Source organism: Talpa occidentalis, unplaced genomic scaffold (genome assembly GCF_014898055.3).
Source record: "Talpa occidentalis isolate TD23 unplaced genomic scaffold, MPIMG_talOcc4v2.1 talOcc4.7, whole genome shotgun sequence".
Taxonomy (NCBI): Eukaryota; Metazoa; Chordata; class Mammalia; order Eulipotyphla; family Talpidae; genus Talpa; species Talpa occidentalis.
Window position 1 is genome coordinate 43,294,703 of NW_023605083.1, and position 26,690 is coordinate 43,321,392.

General features: G+C 39.4%; 1 protein-coding gene and 1 non-coding gene across 8 annotated transcripts in view; one reads left to right on the forward strand and one right to left on the reverse strand.

The window, feature by feature from the left end:
* The window catches only part of TRPM6 (transient receptor potential cation channel subfamily M member 6), a 122,464-nt gene that overhangs the window by 83,467 nt on the left and 12,307 nt on the right, over positions 1-26,690 (reverse strand). For 4 of the 7 annotated variants that reach the window (XM_054688893.1, XM_054688892.1, XM_054688890.1 and 1 more), the window contains exons 1-3: positions 24,158-24,309; positions 6,196-6,275; positions 3,190-3,228 (exon numbers count right to left, since the gene is read on the reverse strand). In XM_054688893.1, the coding sequence (XP_054544868.1) occupies positions 3,190-3,228; positions 6,196-6,275; positions 24,158-24,211 (173 nt within the window). In that variant the 5' untranslated portion in view covers positions 24,212-24,309. Of the gene's footprint in view, positions 1-3,189; positions 3,229-6,195; positions 6,276-24,157; positions 24,310-24,458; positions 24,486-25,033; positions 25,213-26,690 lie in introns of those variants that run through there. The other 3 variants (XM_037491818.2, XM_037491819.2, XM_054688891.1) reach the window with 3 other exon arrangements.
* LOC119233229 (U12 minor spliceosomal RNA) lies at positions 10,398-10,545 on the forward strand. The gene has a single exon (XR_005122361.1). It is a non-coding gene; the product is annotated as a U12 minor spliceosomal RNA (small nuclear RNA).

Genomic DNA, 26,690 nt, shown 5'->3' on the forward strand with positions numbered 1-26,690 from the left:
GTCTGCTCCATGGTCATAGATAGGTCCAGTAAACTAGAGCTAAACTGGTCACAGATCTGGTAAGCCAGAACTGAACAACAGTAGAGAGGTTGACACTGGCCCAAAATTATTTGAAAAGCTTTAACTGAGGAATTGGCCTAGAGGAGGTGGTTATCTTAACAACAGTACCCCCCCCCAAAAAAATCTCAAGTATCTGCAGAACCTCAGGAGGATTGAACTCTAGGTACTCACTAGTGGCACTATCTAATGCCCTGCTGCCCAGCTCCTATCTCCCTCCCCTTGCAAGCATTATAGCATCTAGACAAATGCAGAGGTGTCAGACTATGAAGGAAGACACCTAAAGCCAACTTCCTAGATAAAGAAATAAAGCTCTTTGTTTCAACTGAAAAAAAACTAAAATGAACAGCTAGAGAAAAATATCACAAATGATGGAACAAACAAACAAAAGAAATCCAAATCTAGCAGATTTGCATAACTTGCTTGATGAGGAATTCAAGATAGTGACACTATGCTTGTGGAAACAAGAAAAACAAAGAATGAACAAAAGAAAGAATACAGCGAAGATAGAGAAACATTGATAATGTTTCAAACAGAATGAATGGATTTAAAGAACTCCATAAATGACAGCAGGCATCAATAACATACAAACACAGACAGCTGAGATGAGATAGCCATGGGAATTATCAAAGACTTTAAAAATGCTATTATAACTATGCTCCATGAGGTAAAAGTAAATACATTTGACATTAATTAAAAAATCATTCTCAGTAAATAATAGAAGCATATAAAAAAGAGTCAAGAGGAAATTTTAGCATTGAAATGCATCACATTTAAATATAAAATTTGACATTTCTGTTCACATAGATGGAGCCAGAAGGGATTATGCTAAGTGAAATAAGTCAGAAGAAAAAAGATGAATATCGCTGGTTTCATTTATATGAGGAATATAGAGAAACCGAAACAATGGCCAGGAAAAAGACAAAACGCGAAGCATGCAGCAAGAGAGTCAAAGGAGGGAGGGGTCATAGGAGGGAGGAAAGAGCACAAGGGACTGTGATGATGGATACAGGTGATGTGGTGGGAGAATTACGGGGACTTCACCTACAGGTGAAATCAAAACTACCCAAAAATTAACAAAGATTTAAGAAAATAAATAAAAACCATGCCTTTCAATGAATGAAGTGAAGAGGAAAGAAGCTGCCTTGTCGCCCAGATACTGATTGTTCTGATGATTCAATGCCTCATGATACAATAAAACCAGGAAAATTTTTTCCAATAAATAAATAAATCCTGAATGATCTCAATTTTAGAATGAAGACAATAAAGAAAAACATTCATGAACCTCAAGATAAAGTAATAGAAACTATTCAATCTGAAGATAGACTGAAAAAAAAAAAAAAGATAAAACAAAAATAAACAGAACCTCAGGAAGGAACCTACAGGAAAATATCCAAAATCTAACATTTGTGGTAAGTATAGATATGTGAAGAAAATATATCTGTAGAAATAATGATCAAAACCTCCCCAAATTCAAAGAAAGATGTATCTACAGATCCAAGAAGATCAGTGTACCCCAACCAGGGTAAACACAAGAACTTCACATGCAGAAAGAACATAATCATGGCACTGAAAGCAAAAGATAAGGTAAAAAAAAAGTTAGAGAAAAGCTGGAGAAAATGATATACTATTTATAAGATATTAGTCTTGAATTTTTAGAGATTTCTCCTCAAAAATCATGGAGGATAGAAAACTAGAACAATTTATTTAAAGAACTGTCAAACCAGAATTCTATATCATGAAAATATCCTTGAGTATAGATCATTTCTAGTGGGAAGAAAACTAAAAAATTCATCACCAAAAGGATTTCTCTAAAGGATATACAGGAGTTCAATAAAATACAATAAAGACCACATTTTTCATTATAGTCTTATGTTTGTTTTGAATTTTAGCAAAATTTTAAATAATCGCTGTAGAGAAAAAAGCATTCGAGGAAAAGGTGAAAGAGGTTAACCAAGTGGAAACTCATCTCCCAGTATTAAGCACGGAAACATGAACCCAAAAATTAATTATGTTAAAGTCCTAACCCCCAATGTGACTATATTTGCAGATAGGCCTTAAACAAAGTTTAAAATTTGAATCACTATTAAAGGTTATATTGCACTAAAGAGTTCATTTTGCCCACAAGTTTGTATAATATTGTAATTATAACAAGTATACATTGGATCTTTATCTCTGTTTGTTTCTTCACTGGGCACCAAAAAGCCTTGGGGTTTCCTGAATAGTAAGAGTAATGAATGTGCTGGAAGTCAAATTACAAATGCCAGTGATTCAATCAAGCCAAGCATACCTATTTAATGAAGTTTACATAAAAACCCAAAAGGATGGGGTTCAGAGAGCTTCAGGTTGGTGACCACCGAGGTGCTAGGAGAGTGACATCCTGGAAAGGGCATGGAAGCTCTGGGCCCCTTCCAAATATCTTGCCCTATACATCTTTTCATCTGACTATTCATAAATATGCCTTACAATAAACTGAGAAGTGTAAGTAAATGTTTTTCTGAGTTTTTTGAGCCATTCTAGCAGATTAATCAAACATGAGGAAGGGGCCATGGGAATCTCTGGACTATGGCCCAAAAGTCAGGAAGACAACTTGGATTTGTGTTGGAGTCCAAAAAAAGGAGTGAAAGCATAGTGTTGTAGAATCGAGCCCTTACCCTGTGGGAACTGGAGCTTTCTCCAGGTAGAGAGTCTCAGAACTGAGTTAATTATTTGATGGTATTAAAATAAAACACAGATTGGGATTGCTGTCATAATTGGAGCTTGGTATACACACATTATCACTTGCAAGTCATAGATCAAATACAGTGCTGTATGAGCATGAAGCATTTTTAGCAAAGCTTTATATTTTTAGCAAAGCATTATAGCAAAGCAAAATGAAAATATAATGCTTTACAAGTATTTCAACTGTTAGACACTCTTGCCATGATCCTTAACCATTTATACCTTTCAGTAATTAAAATAATTATTACATTCAAAAAAGTCATTTTATTCTTAAAACTTCCCTTGAAAAGGCATATAGGATACACCAACAAAGCCCTTTCAATGGGTTCATTCAATACGTGAGAAAACTACCCCAATGAATTTTAAACAGGAACTAAAAGTTTAAAGAAATCTTATTTATTTAAGTCTTACCTGATTAAATTCTGGCAGACCTGGCATCCTGCAGTACATCTAAATTTAAAAAATAAAAACTTTATTAGTATTTGAAGGCATATGTAATATCTATACTAACACAAGGACCTGTTACTTTCTTTTTTTTTTTAATTAATAAATTTTATTTTTATATTCCCCATACAATTGCAATCCCCCCATTCTGACCCCAATCCCTCCCTCCCGGCCCCCACCCCCAAAAAGTGTCTCTGGTTCATAGTTTTTGTTGATTTTGATTTTCACTTTCTTATAGTTATTCATTTTCCTGGAAGGACCTGTTACTTTCAATGGGCTGGAAATCAGGGCTTTCTCAGTACTTATCTATCACTTTCCAAATATCCCCATAGCCATTTAACAAATACAATTATGCTGCAGCAACTTTGACTTAATTGACAAAACACTGCGTTTGGTGTCAAAATACCTGGTTTTAAATTTCATTAATTGATTCTTCTAAGCCCCAGTTCTCACATATGAAAATAATGTTGTGTCCTATAAGGTTTTTAAAAAGATTATCCGGGCCTCCCTGGTGGCGCAAAGGGTTAAGACGTAGCCTCTGAAACTATCCGCAGCCATTGCAGCTTGATTTTCAACCCCGGCCAGGGAGCAACCCACAAGGGGCAGCAGACCTCACATGGTTAGCCCACTGCTCCCCTCAGCAGTGTATTTCAGTCGATCTTCCTGTTCTGTTCCCCACTCTGTCTCTGGTGAATCCTCTCACCCCCCACACCTCTGGCCTGTACCCCAGTTCTTGCATGCATAAATAAGTAAATCTTTTTTAAAAAAGATGTATATGAATATGTATCTGAGATGTATATGTTGTTTTGCACACTGGTACCTTGCAGTGTGTATAATAATGGCAGCTGGTGTTATCACACTATGAAAATAAGACAATTCTTAAGAATTCTGAGTATCAAGTAAGAAAATAGATAGATACTATAGGGTAAATGAAGATGGTTCAGGCTTTTGTGCCATTGGCCTCTGTGGCTATCACCTGCAGCCTGGAATGGAGGAGGCGCTTGGGAGCGTGGGCTCAGGGTACAAATGCCTGGTGGTGGACACCTGGAGCATGGTGTGGGCATGAGTAAGTGGGTGTACCTGAGCCTGGAGACTGAAATATGGATAGGGTCAGTGTCACAAAGGATGGAATGGCAGAGGACAGTATGGAGGAGAGCCCAGAGAGCCCCCCAATAAATCAAGGAACTGTTACTGTGACTATATTATCCTTACTAATCTTTCTCTTATGATTCAAAAGAACCTTCAGATTTGGGGGTTAGATATGGTCATCAATGATCATGTTTTAGGTGTACAGAAATTTTAATTAGAGAACTCTAGCTAAAATAATGAAAGGTAGCCCTTATAAAATTGTGTCATTCTAGATGTTTCAGAAACAAATATCAATCTTTTCAATTGCTCCTGCCTTTTTGTTTGAACATTTCATTTCAACTATAAATTCAAAATAAGAAGAAAAAGACATTTCAATGAAGCCTACAGATTAATTTATCAGGAATTACAAAGAGATAATTTATTAAATTTAAAATAGAAAATCACCACTTCTCTCCTAGGCATCATAAGGAAGAAAACCTCATGAAACCCACAATTTTGATAATCTTACTAGGATCATCTTGAACCATTCATGAAATTATGATCACTAATATTCTTCTTGAGTCTGGTGTGAATGATGTATAGTTTATCACTCTTCGTAAAGTTCAAGGTGATTGTGAAGATGATTTTCCTTCACAGAGCTCATTCTGCCTTCCACTGCAACCACATCCCATTAAAAGATGCCATAAAAGATGAAGGGTAAAAGCAAGGTTACCTTGGTATTCTGTAAACATTTTATAAGCAAGTAAAATGGGAATTTCCAATCACAGGACTTCCAAGCCACAGGTAATTCTATGAAGGTGAATTCCTTTACTTTTAATTTCTTTTCCCCAAGGGCAATGCCACCCAGTCTTCATTTCATGGATTCAATTATGCTGGGAAATTTTCCATAGCCCTTTCTTCCCCTATCTTTCACTGGCTGTTATTTTGAACTTTGTTCTGTAAGTAGAGCTTCCAAGGAGTTGTCAAGAACTCAGAGTAACCAAACTCAAATCATTCCATTTTGTTGTGCATTATCCCCTCAAATGAAAGGCCTATGAGACAAAAATGGACCTAAAACTAACAGCTTGAGTAATGTGAGCACAGCATTCTGAAATATCCCAATCACTATTTTCAATAGACACCTTTGTTAGAGATAAGCTTCACAATATTTTGAATAGTCAATATTTAGAAGCTGTAAGTATATCCAAGCCCAGTGAAATGCTTGTAGATACTTCCCTAATATCTATCCTCCCACTAAGAATAATAGGGGAATCAAAGATACAACAACAGTGTGAAAACTGCCCCAATACTAACAGTGGATCCATCAGGGTGATGTCATTATGATGAACTTTTTATTCTTTTTATTGTATTAAGTTGTTGAACAGAGGTTTATTAGGAGCCTACTATACATGGCAGTCACTGCCCTAGTGCTGGATTTGGAGTGGGGTACAAATTTGCAAGGTTCCTGTTCTTATACTGTCCTTATAAGTCATGCATTATTGTTATGAAGATGAATAAAGGAACATGTATTTTAAATATTAATATCATAGATATTACCAAATTCTCTAGGTTTTCCCAAATAGTTTCCAAGCAGTGCTGCTTTAAAAAGAAAAACATAGGGCCTTCCTGGTGGCGCAGCAATTGAGCATTGAGGTGCGAAGCTGCCCGCAGCCTCTGCAGCACCGGTTCGATCCCTGGCCACTGGGCGAGGGTCCCACATGGCGCGCAGACCTCTCCTGCCGCCCGCTGCTCCCCTCAGCAGTGTACTTCGTCAGTCTGCCTGCTCTGCTTTTCCCTCTGGCTCTGGTGAATTCTCTCACACTCCCGCACTTCTGACTGTACCCAGCGCTTGTATAAATAAATAAATCTTTAAAAAATATATATATATAAAATTAAAAATTGTACCTGTGAGGGCCTTTTGAGCTGGGTATGATTTTGCTACATTCTCTCTTGTCAAACACTCCTTCAATCCAGGATTTCTGGGACTGAACAGAAAGTGTTGTTACTTTTACATACTAATTAATTGGAAAAGTAGTATAACCACCAGTAGTTGAGGTAAGCACGATATAATTAAATATCATATACATTAATAAAATGCCAAGATGAACCCCAAACATGCTAAGCATTTACTGGCTTCTCTAACAGATAATAATAGACATAAATAAACTAAATGTGAACACAAAAATATTTAAGCTCCCTAAATGTACAAATTGAAACTCCCTAAATGTACAAATGAAAAGCTCCCTAAATGTACAAATCAACCAAAGAAGATATAATTGATGTTTTCTCTTAATTCTGCTAAAAGTCATTTTCATATCTTGTACCATAGTCCTACAAAGTGAATATCAAACTTCAAAATTCTCACTCATAAATTCCCTACTTTAAGATTACAAGAAGCTGGAAAAAGTGTAAGGGAGATTTGATACACCTATAAGTATGGCCTACCCTTAACTATGTTGCACCATGTTGCACATCCTGTAACTCAATTTTTAAATCTAAGTGGAACACTGATACTCACAGTCCTCCTAATAGTCTATCTCATTCTACAAACTCAAATCATAGCCGAGCTGTTATAGAAGCTGTATTAAAAGTCTAGAAGCAGAGAACTCTTGAGTCCACAGTTGAACCCAATCAACTGATGAGCTTGGCTTTCTCCTAATATGAAAAAATTTAACTGTATCTGGTATAAAAAATGAAGTGGCCATAACTATATACACATATGTATTAGAACAGTAATGAAATGGCAAGTGAACCAAAATCTACAGGGACGCTTTTTTTCAAACTCCATGTTAATGCATTTCCTCTCACACTCCTATTTACTCCCAGTCTACAATTGAAGGAAATGCATTGAACCAGAAAACATGTTACAAAGCCATCTGTGAAACCTCATTACTACTCAACAGGTACCCAGATGACTATGAAGGAGTTCAGGACATACCACCCCAAAATCTGCCTCTTTGGTATGTTGCTCATTTTGAGCTAAAAGTAACTTTAAAACAGCAAATATGAGAAGCTTTTTCTAAACTGCCCTAAAGTTTATCTACCTAAAGACAGAACTTCCAAAAGGAATTCAATTGTTATAAATCCCCTTCCTGGGAGTTTTACCAACCAGATAGGCTAGATTCTTATCACAGGAAAGGAGATTAGAAGCTAATACCCCACCTAAACAACTTTGTTACAAACCATCATATCTCCCATGGGTCTTCAAAAGGCCCATACATCTTTCCTAAAAATATTTTTTCTCCCTGTAAGTGCTTACATGCCTTCTTTCCTTCCCCTATTTAGTTCCCAAAGCTCAACTGTTTTGATATTTCACCTACCTGTAGTGCCCCCATGTACAAAATACTAAAAATTAATAAATACTATTTTTTCTTCTACTCTGCCTATGGTTTGTCAGTTTATTTCACAGACTCAATTATCAAACCTAAGAGGGCAGAGGAAATTTTTCTTCCACTATAAATGCAAAAGAGGCCATTTATGGAGTCCTTTACATACTTGAATATTAAATTCATGGATCTTCTTTTACGCACCAACTTTAAATACATATTCAGAATACAAATCTTGTTTAAAAATTAAAAATGGGGCCTCCCCGGTGGCGCAGTGGTTGAGCGCTGGGTTGGAAGCTGCCCGCAGCCTCTGCAGCACCGGTTCGATTCCCGGCCGCTCCCCGGCCACCAGAGGAGGGTCCCACATGGCGCGCAGACCTCTCCTGCCGCCCGCTGCTCCCCTCAGCAGTGTACTTGGGTCCTTCTGCCTGCTCTGCTCCCTGCTCTGGCTCTGGTGAATTCTCTCACCCTCCTGCGCTTCTGACTGTACCCAGTGCTTGTATAAATAAATAAATAAATAAATAAATAAATAAATAAATAAATAAATCTTTCAATAAATAAATAAATAAATAATTTAAAATGGTGTGGTGGAGAGGAGGACAGAGGCACAGGAACAGAGAAAAGTTGGTTCCTGTGCATTTTAAACTTATCTATATACAAGAAAAACTCCCCAGATCAAGTCCAGAGTCATCTTAAGTCATCCTTCCCTCTTATCCCTTTTGTGTGGACAGCAATTTTTTTGGGTTGAAAGATACTCACTCAACCACTCACTAAAAATTTTAAAAACTAGGAAAAATCTAGACTCAGAACTTAGAACTAAACATTAAATTTAAAATCTATTATAACATAAGTGACTCAATCTTTTACAATCAGTAAGCCTGGCCCCTCTTCAAGAAACTTAATAATTTCATTTATGCATTCTCTGAGTATGTATTAAATACCTAATTTTTGCAAAAAAACTAAAAAAGATGTTATGGAGGAGTCTCAAATATTTCTTCATTTGAATTTCAAAACATCTGAATTCATTCAACAAACATTTCAGGATAGGCCCTCATGCTGCAAGCTGGGAAGTACTTACCAAAAAAACAAGGTTTTTGCTCTGAAGCAACTTAATACAAAAGGGAAAAAAATAGACAATAAACTGATAGCATTAAATTTATTGTGTGCCAATTAGCTATTAAAAACAGCTCCAGGGCCTCCCCGGTGGCGCAGTGGGTTGAGTGCAGCACTGTGAAGCTGTCCATAGCCTCTGCACGGCGGGTTCAATTCCTGGCTGGCCAGGGAGAAACCCACATGGCGCAGCAGACCTCTCCTGTCTCCTCTCCTGCTGCTCCCCTCAGCAGTGTCTTTGGTCGTCAGCCTGTTCTGCTCCCCGCTCTGTCTCTGCTGAATTTTTTATCCTCCCACACCTCTGACTGTACCCCTGTTCTTCTATAAATAAATAAATCTTTTTTTAAAAAAAAAAAAAGCTCCAAAAGAGACTCCTATACAAATTAAACAAGCTGTATTTCAAACATTCCCTTCTTTTAGAATGGTAGATAGCCAACTCCAGGAGGAGGACTATCTGGGTAAATTACTTAATTTCTTCATTTGATCATATATAAAAAATGGAAATAATAATCTCTCTCATTGGACAGTTGGAAGGAATTGATAATTTAAAGACTTAGAATTCTCCCTGGGACTTACCAAGGTACAACAAAGCTTAGCTATTATAACCAGTAGTATCCAAGATAAAAATTAGCTTTCAGTTGGTGACCTAGAAACTTACTTTGATTTTTTTTTTTCCATACAAAGATGACCTCCAAATCTCCCTCCAGCACCTCTCAAACTACAAATTAAATGCCTTTTACAGGCCTGCTTTCCCTCACTAGACTACCTCCTCCAGGCCCATTACCTATCATTTCCGTAGCCCTAGGGCCTACCGCCTTGCTTGCTGAATAAGCAAGGAAATTAACGCATTTAAAATAGAACTTTGGGACTTGTGTATGCATTTTCTCTCCAAAGGTGTAAACAGGAAACCTTTGCCATAATAAGAAAACGGAAACTTGTCCTGCAACACCCATATCTTATCTCAAAATTATGAGAAAACGAAAAGTGGACTTAATTTACAAGTGTTTTCAACAATTCTCAATTTAGAATTTTATCTCCCTACCTCATAACAGTAACCTTTCAAAATCCAGTGCTTCAAACAAGGAAGAGGCCCCCATGTTTAGTTCAACAAAGAACTATTAGGAACCAAATGTTTGTTGGTTCTGATTCAATTACCCCAAACTATATAAGGAAATTTTCCTGGCGGCGGTAGTTGACGTAGTTGACGATGGAGATGAAGCCATTTCTGCAGCTATCTTGACCATCTTTATGAACTGGGTTTTTGGGTTGTTTTTTTTTTAATATACTTGGGGATATACTTTGGTTGCTTTTAATATACTTTGGTTGTTTTTAATTGTTATGATTTGATAGAGGGACAGGGAGAAGACAAAGATGAGATATGTTATGTTATTAGTCTCAGGCTTAGTGTTGGCTATAAACAATTGGCTTCACCTAAAACATTTACAGATTTTACACACAATCTCAGGTCTGAGGTGAGGGTGGGGAATTACAAAGAAATATCCAAAGACTTATACTCCAATAAGCAGTACACATGAACTAATCCTTTGCCTCATGGAAAGTATTTCTACATTGAGGTTTTTAGCATTTTCAGATAACAGATTCTCTCTGTGAAATCTTTGAGAAATAACAAACTCACCTTAGAGACATTCTTTCAGTTTAAAAAGAAATTCTATGCCATAAAATTATGAGTAAGGAAAATATTGATTCAGGGTAACCCCAATATCCTCACTAGTAATGAAGACAAAGTTTTGAGCCAGTGAAGGTCATGCCTAAGGTGATCCGCTAACTTTTGGGATGCCTGAGAGTTGCAATTTGCCCAGAAAAAAATAAATAAAAAGAAATCATTCTAAATATGTGTATTATTGGGCCTCCCCGGTGGCGCAGTGGTTGAGCGCTGGGTTGTGAAGCTGCAATATAGAGAGCGGATTTCTTTTTTTAAAGCTTCTTGTAGTTAAAAAATAACAAAAAAAAAACCAAAAAACTAACTACTAACAAATACTTCTTGAGCTAAAACTGACCACTCACTCCCATTTTTATTCCCCCATTCTATCTTATATGCACATCATTGTATTCACATGCATAACACTCAGTTGTTTTTCTCTTAACATTATTATAATAATACTTCAAGACAGGGCAGTATCTTATGTATCTGGCATCTACAACGCTCAGCAAAATACCAGATTGATCAAATAGAAAATAGTCTCATGCTCCAGATCAACACCATACTTTTACTACACAGTCCTGCCTTGGAGCAAAGGCCTCTTCAAACCGAGTGCCAGGCAGATGGACTGTCCACCACACACAATCTGTCCACTGAGGGGAAACTGCAGCAGTGCAAAGTCCGCCTGTCCACTCAAAGAGTCAGCTCAGGGTCTGCTGACAGGTTCTATGCACACTCTGCAGAGACATCTCCCAGGACTCAATCCAAAATTAATGCTCTCAGGCAAAGGATAGCCAAACAACAATAACCAAAACCCCAAGCTCTAGTTACTGGAAAATTTTTCCAGAAGTCAGCATTAGGAGTACTTCCTAAAGAACACAAAATAACCTTACTTTTTTTTCTTTTTTGATAGTAAAAGATGAGCACTATTTTGTGATAATGCAATTATATTTTATAACATCTTTTAAGTTGGTATGTTAACTAGAAAACTCACAATTTCTTAAAATGCCATTTCTGCCATTCAGGTGAAGAATTTTACTAACATTTTCATATACTACTTTGTTTTTTTTTTTTTTTTTTTTTTTATTATTATTTTTATTTGTTTGTTTGTTTTTTTTTTTGTTTTTGTTTATACATGCACTGGGTACAGTCAGAAGCGCAGGAGGGTGAGAGAATTCACCAGAGCCAGAGCAGGGAGCAGAGCAGGCAGAAGGACCAAAGTACACTGCTGAGGGGAGCAGCGGGCGGCAGGAGAGGTCTGCGCGCCATGTGGGACCCTCCTCCAGTGGCTGGGGAGCAGCCGGGGATCGAACCGGCGCCGCAGAGGCCGCGGGCAGCTTCGCAACCCAGCGCTCAACCGCTGCGCCACTGGGGAGGCCCTCATATACTACTTTGTTAAGCAAAGAAGTGCTTAGAAGTTAAGCAAAGGTGCTAAGAAGTTCAGGATAAATTTTAGGATCATATAAAATCATGTGATATATGAATGAAACATTTATGAATTTTCCACAGAGCCTAATGGGAAAATAGATGTATTCAAGAGTGATCCCACCCGCAAGTGAAACATTTACAAAGCTTCAAACTAAAGTGATGTCAAATTAGAGAAAACCCCCATTATGACAATATAAAATCACAATTTCAAATAGCAGTGAGACTTCTCACAGAGTTCAACCCTGACCAGTCTCCAGGGGAGTACAACGTACAAACAATATGTTTACAATTTCAAATATTATTAAATTATTTTGATAAGAAGGAAAAAAAAAAACAGAAAAATCCTTTATGAGTCGTCTTAGCTCGGTCCATGGGTAGTAAATACAGTGTAACTGATTGCTGGCCTGCTTGTTGTCTAACCATTTTATTCAGTTAACATTTCCAAATTAGATATTCTCAGTAATCTGTAATTTTGAAGCAGCAAAATATCCACAAATTCATTGTCCATTACACATATGGTCTTTATTTATTCTCTAAATATCTTGCTAAATTACCCAGAACAAAGACTTTAACAAAGAAAAAACAAAACTTTCTTGTCATGAAGTTATATTCTTTTATATCTTAAATTATTGACTTTTGGGAAACCCATCATCCTCTGGGACAATAATCCCTTTATTAGAAATTACAGGTTAAAAACAATTTTATTTATGTCATGCATAATAAGGTCTATAAATACTTTGGAGATTACTTGTTTGATTTTCTCAGGGAAACACAGCAGAAAGAATACTGCAATAGGATTTTACTGCTTAAAATTCAGTGAAGACATATAGAGCATGGTTAACTTAGACAAATTCAAAATATTTGTTAAAAAATAAGAGGATACGAAGACAAAAGGGGAGAAGAAAGAAAAAAAATTAAACGTGGACAATTTTAATGTCATTCTACTTTCAGAAATTTCTCATGCCCAAGAGCAGCAGATTTGGCCTAGGACCCTTTCATATTTATAAAAATTACCAGGGTCCTCCAAAAAGCTTTCATTTATGTGAGTGTATCTTTATGTATTAAAAGTTAAAACAAGACTTTTAAAAAGATTTAATAAACCTATTACATGTTAACATACGTAATATATTATCATTAAAAAATGTTTTGAATATTTATGAAAACATTGTCTCATATTTGTGTAAATTTCTTTAACGTCTATTTTGGTTGAAGTATTTGAATAGATAGAAAAATATACGTATACCAAGAAAAACAGACTTTTTAGTTAATTGTGGATGCATCATTTAAACTTAGGAAAACATCACTGTACACTCATGAGAGAATGAGTACAAGGCAAATAATGTTTTACCAGTATTATAAAAATAATTTTTACTTTGAGGAAGGACCTTTGAAAGGATGCCAGAGGCTCCTGGGGACTGGCGGACCACATGTGCAGAACCACCACAGCATACAAGCGACTATACGTAGGCACCAGGGTGAGTGAGAGACAGGCCCAGTTGCTGCCCAGTTGGTCTCCAGTCCCACGTGCATGTCTTAGTACATCTCATCTCAGTGAACACACTGTTGTGTCTCAACACCCCCTATTTCATCTGGTATTCAACTGAAGAAAGTTCCAACATACAGAAAAAGCAAACAGAGATCCTATCTTTGTGTTATACATTACAAGCAACATAAAGGTCTTCTGAAGGATAACTTTTATTGTATTCCACTTTTAACTTTAAAGTCAAGTTTGGTACCTATCACATCTACCACCTCAAAGATTTCAGTGAAGCATAAAGATTGGGGGTAGAGGGGGTCAGTCCTTCAGAAACCACAAGCAAGATAAATTTCTGTAGTCCATTCACTCTTCCTTTAAAATACTGATGTCTTGGGACCTCCCTGGTGGCACAAGGGGTTAAGATGCAACCTATGAAGCTGTCTGCAGCCATTGCAGAACGAGTTCAAATCCAGGCCAGCCAGGGAGCAGCCCACATGGCGCAGCAGACCTCTCCTGTCTTGCCTGCTGCTCCCCTCAGCAGTGTATTTCAGTCAGTCTGCCTGTTCTGCTCCCCACTCTGTCTCTGGTGAATCCTCTCACCCCCTACACCTCTGGCCTATACCCCAGCTCTTGTATACATAAATAAATAAATCTTTAAAAAAAATAAAGTACTGATGTCTCTAATAATAATAGCTTTATTCATTTACAAATTATTTGATTAGCATATAATTTTATTCTAATAAAAATAAATAAAATCGTGTCCCAAAGACAACACCAAATGGGAAACACTGACTTTACAAACAGATATCAAGTATGGCACAAGAGCAGGCTGTGGGGGTCTCTGGAGGAGAAATTTTAGGAATGTCCTTAAAATATGACAAAGATTTTGAGAAGTGGTGACGGAATTTCATCTTGTTAGAAATGCAAAAATTGTGGCTTTCAGAATTCAGAGAACACCCTTATTAAGGTATTGTAAAGCCTTGAGGTCACTAGGCAACAAAGAATTGGGAAGATCAAAGAGACAAGAACCTTCCCAAACATCTGAGCCCAGGCTATGGAAGAAAGACTTCAGAGAATGAAGAACAGATTTACATATCAGGATGATCACATGACACCGGATGCACATAGCAAAGGAAGAAAGTGTCTCTCTTTAATAAAAAGGTTTGCATTATTTCAAAAGTACTTTTCAAAGAAAAACTGAGAAAGTGTGTTTAATACTGCAAAGAGGAGGGTGGTAATTTTGTCGATAATGAATGAACGGATTGAGAAAGAGTCAAGAAATAGGATGTAGAGCAGAAGAGACGGCTAATATAAGATACTCTCTGGAGAAACAATATTAAAAATATCAACAAAGCAACAATATGAACGGTATCAACAAGAGCAAAAGTCAACACTGATGTTGCTTTTTTTTTTAAGACTGTATTTTTTTTTTAAGATTTATTTTTATTTATACAAGAGATGGAGTAGAGTGGCAGGAGGGTGAGAGGATTCACCAGAGACAGAGCAGAGAGCAGAACAGGCAGACAGACTGAAAGCACTGCTGAGGGGAGCAGCGGGTGAGACGAGAGGTTTGCCTCGCCATGTGGGATTCTCGCCGGCTGGCCGGGAATTGAACCAATGCTGCGGAGGCTGCAGACGGCTTCACAGAGCTGTGCTCAACCCGCTTGCGCCACCGGGGAGGCCCTGATGTAGCTTTTCATATACACCAAGGACTATGCTAAATCCTTTATGTGCTCCAGATAGAGATATGCCAGCTATGTGACTGATACAATTGTTATTACCTCTTTAGAGAAGAACAGTTAAGTAGGTTCTAACTAATACAATTGCCAGAGCTCTTTCATGCTAAGTTTAATAGGCAATGTTGAGAGAACGTTTCTTTCATGTTGAGAAAATTTGTACCTTGTTTGTAGACAAAAGAAATGTCAATAAAAAGAGAAAGACAATTCACAAGAGAATGAAATGTCAGAGACCTTGAGAGTTAGGGAAGGGAAATAAATGATAAGAACCAAAGAGGAAGACAGCCTGGAAGAAAATACTTCTACTACAAAGGAATGGAGTAGCTGAGACGCTTGTCATTCTCTGTAATTTTGTCCAAGAGCCTATTGTCTACGTTCTATGGAAGGTGGTAGCCCATTGAGCTTGGAAGGCTATAAATCTTAACAATCATCATTACTCCTCTTACCCAAGAAAGAAAAAAACTTAGGAGATGCATCTGCGTGGCCGTAGGGTCCCTTTTCATTACCAGCACTTTACAGAACAATACCATTTTTCCCAAAGTCCATTCTATGGGCCACAAAGCATATAAGCACATAAGCACATTGTTTTCTCAATAGAGAATCCGCCTAACTTAATATACCAATGGGAAGCACAATAGTATCCCACTGGACACCCTATGGAGAAAGCTACCACATAGTGTTCCAGGAGTGTTCCTAATATGCCAACTGAAAAATGTCTGTCTCAGAACACGTGGGTCTGCAGACAACTATGCTAAGAGAACAGGAATTTGGGGTAAACAATAAGAATGTAACTGGGGACCAGTGGGCAAGTGAATAAATCAGAGCAAAATATAATGGAAGGAAAGGAGGAGGGAAGGACTATCAAGGTAATTTTGCTTTTTCTCTAGCCTGTAAGAAATATTTATCAACAAACTGGAGAGATTTTGTTCTCTCTGGGTGATTGACCCCAAAGGTTGTTAGAATAATTTCCGACTGTCCCTTTGGAAATTTTCTGAAACATTCCTTTAGTTTTATAACAGGGTGGCCCCCAGGAAAAGGGGAGATTCCGGGTTTCCTCCCCCACCCAAGAGAAGGCAGAGCTAAGCAGAGAGGAGAGGAAGCTGGAGAGAAGACTGGGGAAGAAAGGAAGCAGGATGGAGAGCAAGAAGAAGACCTGGAGAAGGCACATGGAGCAGAGGGATGTGTGAAGAAACTGCCCTTGCTTTTTGGTCCTGGACTGGTTGAAACAGATGCCGGTGAGAGACCAGTGGGAAGGTTAACAATGGCAGCTTTTATCTTGATTTTGATTTTGCTCTTTTCCTCCCAGGTTTGTCTGACTTTCTGACCCTTTTCTATGTATCCCTGCCAGAAGGTGCTTTAGCCTGTCCTAGGCTTTCATTTTGTTTAAGGCTTACGTTATTTTGCTAAGGTATGACAGGGCAATATGCATACCCAGACAGGGACATATCTATATCTATATCTATATCTGTAATATATATCTCCAGTAGGCAATTGGCATATGAGAAAGGCAAAAATTTAGGAGATATAAGGTTTTGTCATAAGGAAAGTGCCTTTCAGTCAGGTGTCAGTGGGTCACTCCAGGGGAGAGGCTTCAGGTGACAATTCAGGTGCAGGCTGATGGGTGATGACAAGGCTCAGTGCAGGTTGTCACTGCAGGCCCACATCTGCTGACTCTGCCTCTGCTTACTCTCTGCCCACATTGTGTTCATATTTTGTTTCCTTTCACATCTTCTAGAATCCCTGTCTGAGAACTTTCTGCATCTCTGAATCAGCATCTCCTTCTGTGTGCTTCTGAACCTTCTGTACTTCCCCCATGCCCTGTATGGTCAGGAACTATTTAGACCCACAGTTAGAGAGTGATCTCCATGAAAGGGGGAGGTTCTGTATTTCTTTCCCCACCTAAGGAGGGGTGGAGCTGAGTGGCTAGGTGAAGATATGGAACACTTGGAGAACAGACACTGGCAGAGACATGGGAAGAATACACAGGAAGGCGAACACATGGGGCGTGTGTCCCAGTGACATGTGAAGGAGGGCATTCTTGCTTCTCAGCTTTGGACTTGCCCTGGGGACTTGGGGGACATGGTAGAACTACGTGGGTAAGAGACCCAAGGAGAACTTGACAATGGCAGCCATTATCTTGATTCATACTTCGATTTTGCTCCTTTCTCCCCAGACATGCCTGGTCCCTTTTGCTCCTTTCCTATGATTCCCTGCCAGAAGGTGCTTGGACATGTAGCAAGCTTTTGGACTTCAGATACCTGGCTTTGGGCCAACCTCGTTTGGCTGGACATTTACCCATGAGGGAAAGCATAACTTTGGAAGTTTCATTGGGAAACTATTATCCTTCCTTCTTTTCTCTCAATACAAACACTGTTCTATTAAATTTATTTCATACCAAGAATATGCTTTGTCTTCATGTGGTAGATGGCAGAACCTCTTTAGAGCATACAGGTTTTGGGGTCCCAGGGAATCCCTCAGTCTGCCCTAATGCCATTATTCTGTAAGCCCCAGAATGCAGGGAACTATCTTGTTCATTGCAGTTGAGTTCTAGGCATATATAAATGTATTAAATGGGAAAAAAAAGAAATGTTCTGTAGCCATATAAACTTATACCTGTATTATAACAAGCTAGAAGGTATAAACTATCCATTGTTCCCCTAAATATATTTGACCACGGATCATCTCTGAGGGTATCACACACTTGTTCTCATAGGATGCAGTTTAGGGAAGTTTTCTTCCCAAGAAATTGCTACTAGTTATCAACTAAGAATATTTCCTCCCTTGAATCTTATACTTTAATGTAAGGTTTTTATCTTCATCTTTACATTTTTTAATTAATTTTAAAATCTTTGAGACGTTAACTTAAGACAGAAATCTGAGATTTTTATCTTCATTTAAGTCAAAAGATTTAGGGAGGGGTACTTTTTTTTTTTCAGAAAAATAAAGTTTATGTCCCAAATCACAACAAATTCTTCTGATATTCTGGGAGGAAAAATGTTTTAATAGAAAGAGGGTGGTCCAGGAAGTTGAAAAGCAGAAGTCTGCCAATGGGATGCCAGGAATTCCATGAGTAACAGCATTTGGCAGATGTGAAATATCCTAGCATTTGCCAGAATAAAATTTTCCAACTTCTGTTTCTGGCTGTTATACTTGATTTTCAAAGTTTTAATGTTGTTTAGAGACGGACTGTACTTTCAGCGCAATGCTGGAAGGAAAAGGGAACACAGCTACCATACAATGCCTTTCTCTAAGTCACCAAGAAGCCAAACAGGACAGCTTTCCATTTTCATAGGTTTTGATTATTAAGATGTTTCTTCTGTATTTAATTTCTTCTGCGATTGTAAAAAGAGGATATATCCTAACCATAAGGAAGAGCCCTTGAAATGACCCAAAAAGATAATTATGAAAGAGGGATAAAAAAAAGAAAAGCAGCTTTTCCCCTTTTAAGTAAGTGCCACTCAGACGCTCACAATAAAGAGGAACATCCTACCACAGCTACCTCAAGTTGCAAACTGACCCAAAAAACCTCTAACTCTCCCTTTATGGGTGCTTGGGAGTGGGTATGGTGGCATGCATCTGAAGTGGTATGACTTTATACCCTTAAATCGTATACAGTATATAAGTCATTGTTACCTCAATGAAAAATTATAGTAATTAAAAGTCCTCTCTGATTGATCAAATTTCAATCAGACACTTTCTGACTTGAGTCCTCATTTTGAGCAGGTCTCAACTGTGGAGTCTGCCCTTGGTCCATTTAGTAGAGCATAAGCAAGAATCCTGAGTAATTTTAGCAAAAATTGCCCACCTTTGGCATCTGATCACCCTAGCCTGCCTTCAGCAACAATCCTGTTGAACTGGCCTAGCAGGAATCCATGACATCTACAAGTCTCCTCTTAGTCACTTTCCATTTACTGACCCCCACTCGTGGTTATACAGTTCTAGTGGACCTTGTAATCAGAGTTGAGACCAATCTCTCTTCTCTATGCAAACCCCCATCATAGTAACCCCTCTTGAGTCACATTTTCATTACCATCTTTAACAAGCATCATAAAAATATTTCCTCTAAAAAACCCAGGCCACACATACACAAAAGTTGTTATCTGTAAGGCAAAGAACAAAACCAAAAACACCAGAATTCTCAGAAACGCATAGAAATCCACTTGTATCTCTTATACGAACTTTATAGAGCTCTTCCCATCGGTTATTGGTAGTTGTTTTTTTTTTTTTCCCCTTCAGTTCAACTAAAAGGAGAGACATATGCATCAAGAAGACCTACAAAGAAGGACCTTAAAGAACTCCTTCGGGACACGTGACTCCTAGTCCTTCATCTATCACCCAGCTCTTCACACTCATATGAAGTGCTTCATACTTATACTCATAACTTCATATTTGCTGAACCCAAACACCAGCTATCAAGCTGCAATTTCTCGCTGAAATATTTCTGCTTAATGGTTGTTTCTCAAGAATGCAATTTTCCTCCATAAGGCAGTGGCTGTAAGATGGAGAAACCAAAACAAGCCTGAATGGCTTGCCTCTGTATTTCATTCAAGAACAAACATCCAACCTGTAAAATCTTATTGTCAATTCACAATTCCCTCCTAGTTTAGCCTTTCTTAAGACTGACTTAAAAACTTGAGCAAATTTTACAAAGAGTTAAGATTTTAAGACTTTGGACATATTTTTCACTTTTAATTCAACAATACCTACTGTGGGAACTGCAAGTCCCACATTTAGTTTCTCTAAGCCAGACAATGACAACGATTGGTTTTGTTCTGTTTTTCAAATCGCTTTAAAACAGACACTTTAACAGTGGTGAGAAAGGTAATAGAGGATTAGCTGATCCAGGCCAAGAATCTGAAGATACCCTATGGACTTAAATCTTTCTGGGAGGGAAATTCTCTTTCCTAAGATTACAAGATTCAATTAACAACAATCTCTTGGCTCTTTAAAAAATCAGTGGAGGATATCTATTTTCTACAGAAAGGAAGATATTTTCAAACTCTAAGACCAACCCGGTTCACTGTAAGATAATAACCTGGTTTATTCTATAATACTTATAGCAGGTGCTTTAGTGTGGGCCTTTTAACACAATGCCATAGAATGGAGAATTAAACAACAAACATTTATTTCTCAAAGTTCTATAAATTAAAAGTCCAAAATCAGAGTATCTGCGTGATCAAATTATGGTAGGACACTTTTCCTGATTTACATCAGTCACTTTCCAGCTTTTCATAGGCGGAGAGATTGCCAGGAATTAAAATCTTCCACTCTTAAATATGTCTTTTTGGTGAGGGTTTGATTTGATGGGAGAGGTTCTGAGTTTGGGGGGAGACTGTTTTTGAAAAAGATATTTACATGTGAACTTCTCTGTAGACTTTTTCCTAGAAGTCCTATTTTCCTTATGCTTTTTCCATGGAGAAGACAGAACTAAACCCACAAAAGGTTGTTTAATGGGTGTCTTCCCTTTCATTCTCACCTGCTACCCTACATATCCCCCCATCTATTTAAAATGTTTCTGACGCAATTTGAGCTAGTTACTTAGTTATGATGGGTCTCTCCCATGTTTACAGGAGGTTACATGTTGTTATTAAAACTTCTTTTTTACTTTTTCTCTTATAATCTTTCAGATACGTGTTTGATTATTTGTCAGCCTAGGAGAATCCAAAGAGACACTAGATTTCCATGCACTAATACCATTCATGAAGGCTCCACCCTCAAGACCTAATTACCTCCTAAAGACTCCACTTGCAAATACCATCACATTGGGGATTATGGTTTCAATGTAAGAATTTTGGGTATGCAGTCCACAGCAGCAGGTTAACAACTAATTGGTCACTTTCCAAGTACACATCTGCACAAGGCAATATACTTTGCTTATATTAACTCTGACCAAAAGCATAAGAGAAATAGGTGTAATTATTATCTCCTTTTCACAAAGAAGAACATAAAGTTTTAGTGTTACAGAATGCATCTCCATAAAAGGGGAGGATGAAATTAAATGGCACCATTTCCCCTCCTTGTTAATATTTCTAAAGGGTTTATAATTACCAAATTCTCCTTTATCTTTAGTTATAACTGAGTGAAATCAGTAAGAAAGGAAAAAAGATACTACAGATTCAAAAATAGCATCTGCTTCTCAGTTTCTGAGATCATCCAATCACAAGCAAACTTGTGCCAACCTCTAAGTCACTGCCCAGTGTGGGCAGTTTGAGCCTGACTCCCTGGCCCATATCTCAATACACCCTGACAGAAGAGAAGATAAAGAGAGTGTTAAACTTGAACACTGGTGTTGGGATGAAGGAGGAATCTCAAGAAATTGTGTTTTCTCAACCCAAATGGCCAAAATAGACAAAGGGATCAAAAAGTTGTGGTAGATTTCTACAATGGAATATAGCTGAGCGATCAAAAAAGACAAACGATGCCATTTGCAGCAATATGGATAGACCTGGAAGGGACTATGCTAGCTGAAATTAGTCAGAAAGCAAAAGATAAATACAGGATGGTCTCACTTATGTGTGGAATATAGAGAAACCAAACAAATGGTAAAAAAAAAAAAGTCAAAACTAGCAAGCTGGTCATGGAACTGAGGCATACAGCAAATGAAAAGGGAGAGAGAAAAGTAAAACAAGGGAGGGATGAACAGAAGGGAATATGGTGATGGTTTATGGGTGATATGATGGCAGGAAAATCATGGGGACTACAACTATGTAAGAATATAATTAATTAATTAAAATAATAATAATAAAGTATGTTTTCTCCCAGCACACCTGCTATAACCTGCTATAGAAAGAACAAATTTCTGACAAATAGGGGTATTTCCTCCCTAGGGTCAGATGGTCTCCTTACATAAAAAAAAAAAAAAATGACCATTTATAAGAAGCTCCCAGCCCACAATCAATAAAATGAGAGAAACTTGGTTGCCCACATTCAGTTATCCCAATGGGTTTTGAGTCTACTTGAAAGAAAATTTTGTAAAATGACTGCACATAGTTTATAGAGAGATGGAAAAATAAAGAACCACCAAATTCACCAGTCTGATGTCTCCAGTCAAAACACACAGCACAGTTGCAACCCCGGTATGTCTGATGCTGTCCTGTATTGTTTCAAAAATCACAGGCAGCAAATGGCAAAGGGTCACTCCCCAGCCAGCAGGGAAAATACAGGGAAATTCAGAGTCTGTGCTAAGGAGTAAATGTTTTGTCTTTGTTTCCAACCAAAATAGATCAGGATTGTAGAGACACAGCCTTACAAACCCTGAGAAAGAATGTAACCTCTGAGGAAAAGAAAATAACCAATCCTCACTGCTTCCAGTTGGTTGTGAAACATTGAAATACTCTCAAAGTTTATCTGCCCTACAAATAACTGAGGAACCTCTTCCCCAGAGATGTGGGAATACCAACACCTGTGCAGAATAAGGGAAAACAGCACTGGGCTGCCCTTGACAACAGGACATACTAAACTCCCTAGTGCCAAGTCCACCAGAAGAAAGTTTCCAGGGAGAGGCTACCCCCTCTCCACAGCCCAGAAGAGCCATGGGTTCCAGGCAAAAGCTGAACCCAGCAAAAAGTAGATTCAATCACAGACACCAAAGTATAGGCCAAATCACATTAATCAAGCTTGTGTGAAAAATCTTTCTTTGCTGTCAATTTAATTGTGGTAATAAACACATAATGTAAAATTTATGATCTTAACCATTTATAAGTGTGCAGTTTATTACTGTTGAGTATATTCCTAAATATATAGTTGTTCTGGTGGCACATAGGCTATGGAGCTCAATTTGTAATGGTTTGGTGTAGGAGGGGTACAAAGGGGAGAAAGAGAGAGAGGGAGAGGCAGAGAGGGAAAGGGAGACTGACTTGACAATATGACGTTTGTTTTCCAAGAGAAAGGAAAAAAGGCTCAATTCCATCATCCAGAAACATCTCACTATCCCTCTCTATTTCAAAATTAAAAGTCCTGCTCACTGTATAGTCCAGGTTCTGGAACAGGACTTAGGACAAAGCTGGCACTAGCAGAGTGATAGGTCATGAATAGAAAAGGACAATGGTGCGAAAAACGCTAGATACATGATCTTGATTAATCCAACTCATCTGAACATAATTTTTAAGAAAGCATCAATACCTATGGACATGGAAAGATCTGCAGGAACTACTTTTAAAGAAATTAGGTTGCATATCAACATACACAGTGTGATTTCCATTAGGTAAAAATAAATACAAAACAATGATTACATCTGTATATAATACTACACTTAAGTAATATCCTCTAAATCCACTATTTTGATCACCTCTCACTTTGAAGGCGCTGGGGATAAGAGAACAGGAACGGTCTGTTCGAATTTCTGTTTGTAGTGTTTTAATTATTTACCACAAAAAAATATTTTTGTATTTTTAGTGAAATTTTTTAATTGAAAAACCCCTCTGAAAAGAAATTTTGTTATAAGACAGGGATGATTTAATATACCTCAAAAGTACCCTTTCATAGAAAGCTACTGGAAAATGTACCCCATCAAAATGATGGGCAAAAAGTAAGAAAGATATGAGAAGGGGAAGGCAGAAGTAAAGGAAACAGGACCCAGCATAACAGAGATGCTAAAGGAATCACCCGGATAATGGCAAAAGAAGCCCCCCAAACAGCCTTGAATCAAACACCTCGGGTAACCTGTCCGGTCAGGCAAAGCAGGTCAGAAAACCCGAAATCAAGAAGAGAAAATTAATTCAAATAGTGAACACAATGGAACATCTTAAGAAAAGAGGTAGGCAACTGGCAACGAATTTGTAATTAACTAATGCGAGCGCCCTAGAACCCCCTGCTAACACAGAGAAAGACAATTCCAGGCGAGGACAAAAGTTAAAAAGGGAATGTAATCACATACTATATAACTCCCTCCTACTACTGCGTCGGTAGCAAAAGACCCTTGGAACAAGCTAAAAATGTCAAATAACCGTATTCCTAGGATGGATGGAAGGTACACGGAGGATGCTAAGTGGTAGGCGCAGGGCAACGAGAGCTAAGTGTTCACGCCGCGGGCTGGAAAATCCACACAAGGGGAAGATCCCTGACACCTCCAGGGTGATCTGGCTCCCCAGAAAGTGCTCTTCACGACCAGGGTGCGCCGATACGAACTCACCTTTCCCAAGCCTCCTGCACTAAGCGCGCATTGCAGTGCGCTCCAAAATGGCATTCACGCCGCGTGTGCGCGTCAGACCAGACAAAATAGCTCAAGGACAGCCGCTTTGACGTTTGGCCGCCATACAGGAGAGCACGCGGCACGCCCGGGACTCCCCTCCACGGCACCCCAAGCTCACACCTTCCCCCCGCGTCCGGCGCTGCCGAGGCGCCCTCCCTCTCCAAGCCCCCGGGACGGCCGGGGCTCGGGCGCCGGTGATGGGGGCAGCCAGGCGCGGCCCCGGGGCGGCGTTTACTTTGACCTGCACTTTCATGGCTCCGGGACTCCGGCGCGGGGCGCGCGGGGACGCCAGCGGCGCAGACGGCGGCCAGGCAGCTTCTCCCGCCGCCTCCGGGATGTGCGGCACCCGGCTCCTCCGGATCCCCGCCAGCCAGACGCGTCCCGGGCGGCTCCCAGGCGCGCCTCCTCTTCTCGGCTGCCGGCTCTCGCCAGCTCGGGGCTACTCTGCAGCCCGCCGCGAACGGGAGCGCAACCTGAACGCGCCTCCTCTCCCCGGGTCCCCACCGTCCAGAGCTAAGCCCGCGGCCCCGTTAGGTGTCCGCTCCGACACCACCTCCGCGCTGGCCGCCTTCCAGCTCCGCGATGGGGGCTGTGGACCTGCCCTTTAGTAGTCGTCCTACGTTAGACGAAACCTCTGGGCAGTCCGCCTGGGGTCAGATCAAAGCACCTGGAGCAGGTATTTCGCAAAGCCTAGGTATTCGAGATCCAGGTAGATCCCAGCGCGGCGGGCCCCACCCACCCCTTCCGGGCTCGGGCTCAGCTTGGGTAATTCGCGTCAGGGGTCTTGGCTCGGCGGCAGCGAGACGCGCAGCCTACCTGTGAGCGCTGCGCGCCAGGGCGGGCTTTCATCGTTGGTGTGTGCTGCTACCAAAGCCTGATGTGAGCTTCTGACTTGTGGAATGAGATCTGGGCCCCACCTCCACACGCAGCCTTTTCGGCCGTGTCGGTTTGTCCTGATTCCTTTTGGCCTCAGTTATCTCTTGTATTTAAAGGTGATTCCGACCTTACCTAGGGCAAAGGAGTGTAGTGAGGGGAAATGGACTGTTCCCCACGTCGCAGACCTATTTTACTAGATTGTGTAGGTTCTATTGAAAGGTCACAGGAGATGAAACCCAACAGTTTTTACTATTTAGGAGGTGCTGGGCTTGTCAAATGACCCTTCTGGGCCTGAGTTTACTTGTCTGGGTGTGGGAATGGTAGTTAAATAAACCCACCTCCCTCATTGGCTGGACTGAACAAGCAAAATTACTTAATGTGCTTTCTGTGCAGAAGTACCGTGCAAATGTAACTTATTTTTGTGAATTCCTCTGGCTAGGCAGTCTTTTTTAATTTTTTGTAAAGATTTATTTATTTATGCATCTAAGAATTGGGGTACAGGCCAGAGGTGCGGGCGTGTGTGTGTGTGTGTGTGTGTGTGTGTGTGTGAGAGAGAGAGAGAGAGAGAGAGAGAGAGAGAGAGGATTTACCAGAGACAGAGTGGGGAGCAGAACAGGCAGATCTGCTGGCCATGTGGGTTAGGCCCCTGGCTGGCAGGCAGTAGTTTGATGGCGCTGTGTCTTTAGCCCCTGCGCCACCTGGGAAGCTGCTGTCAGTCATATAGGTGGATCTCAGGGTGTTGACAGAGGTGACATGAAGCACGCGACAAAGTGCTGCTCACTTATTACAAGTGTTATAATTAACAATGCTAACCATTCATCCCTGAAAATTGAGGGCATCTATCCATTTAGTGCACTCTGTATTTCTGCACAGTGAGTTCATATTGGTAGATACAGTTAACATTTTTTTCCAGTCTCATGTGGTTTTAATGACTATTTCTTTGTTTTTTTAGAAAATTTGAACATCTCCTATATGTAATTAATATTTTGTTTTGCTGTTAACACATTTAATCTTTCTTCTCTCTGACCCATCTCCTACTAAAGGTTAACAATGTGTAAATAATTAACAAGTTCAAAATCCCCTGTAAGGGAAATACCTCTTGATTGATGGTCTGCCAAATAGCTCGTCTGTTAGGTCTTGCAGGCCCATTGAAAACACTAGACATTTGGAAATTTGGAACCCAAGAGTCTTAGTGCACCCTACCTGTCATTTAGTTTAATCTCTGGTAAATTTACCTGTTAGGATGGTCATATAGTCTTTTCAAATCGCACTTAAAGGCACATAGAGTTTAAAATGCCTGGGAAATTCCAGGGCTTAAGGCATCTGATGTGCTAGTTTACAAACAGCCTTTGGTTCAAGCACTTGAGATGTTTGTTGAAAGTGCAGATTCCCAGGCCCCACCCAGATCTCTTGTGTCAGAATTTCTAAGGTGGGGCCCAGGAATCAGTATCTTTCACAATCACCTCAATCAACTGAAGGGTTTTTCTATAAAAGTCTTCTGCCCACAAATATACCTATGCCCAGAGGCTAGCTATGAAATTTAAATTTTCAAATGTTTATTAGAAGACTAGCGTGTTTTTGTTTCAAGCCAACAAAT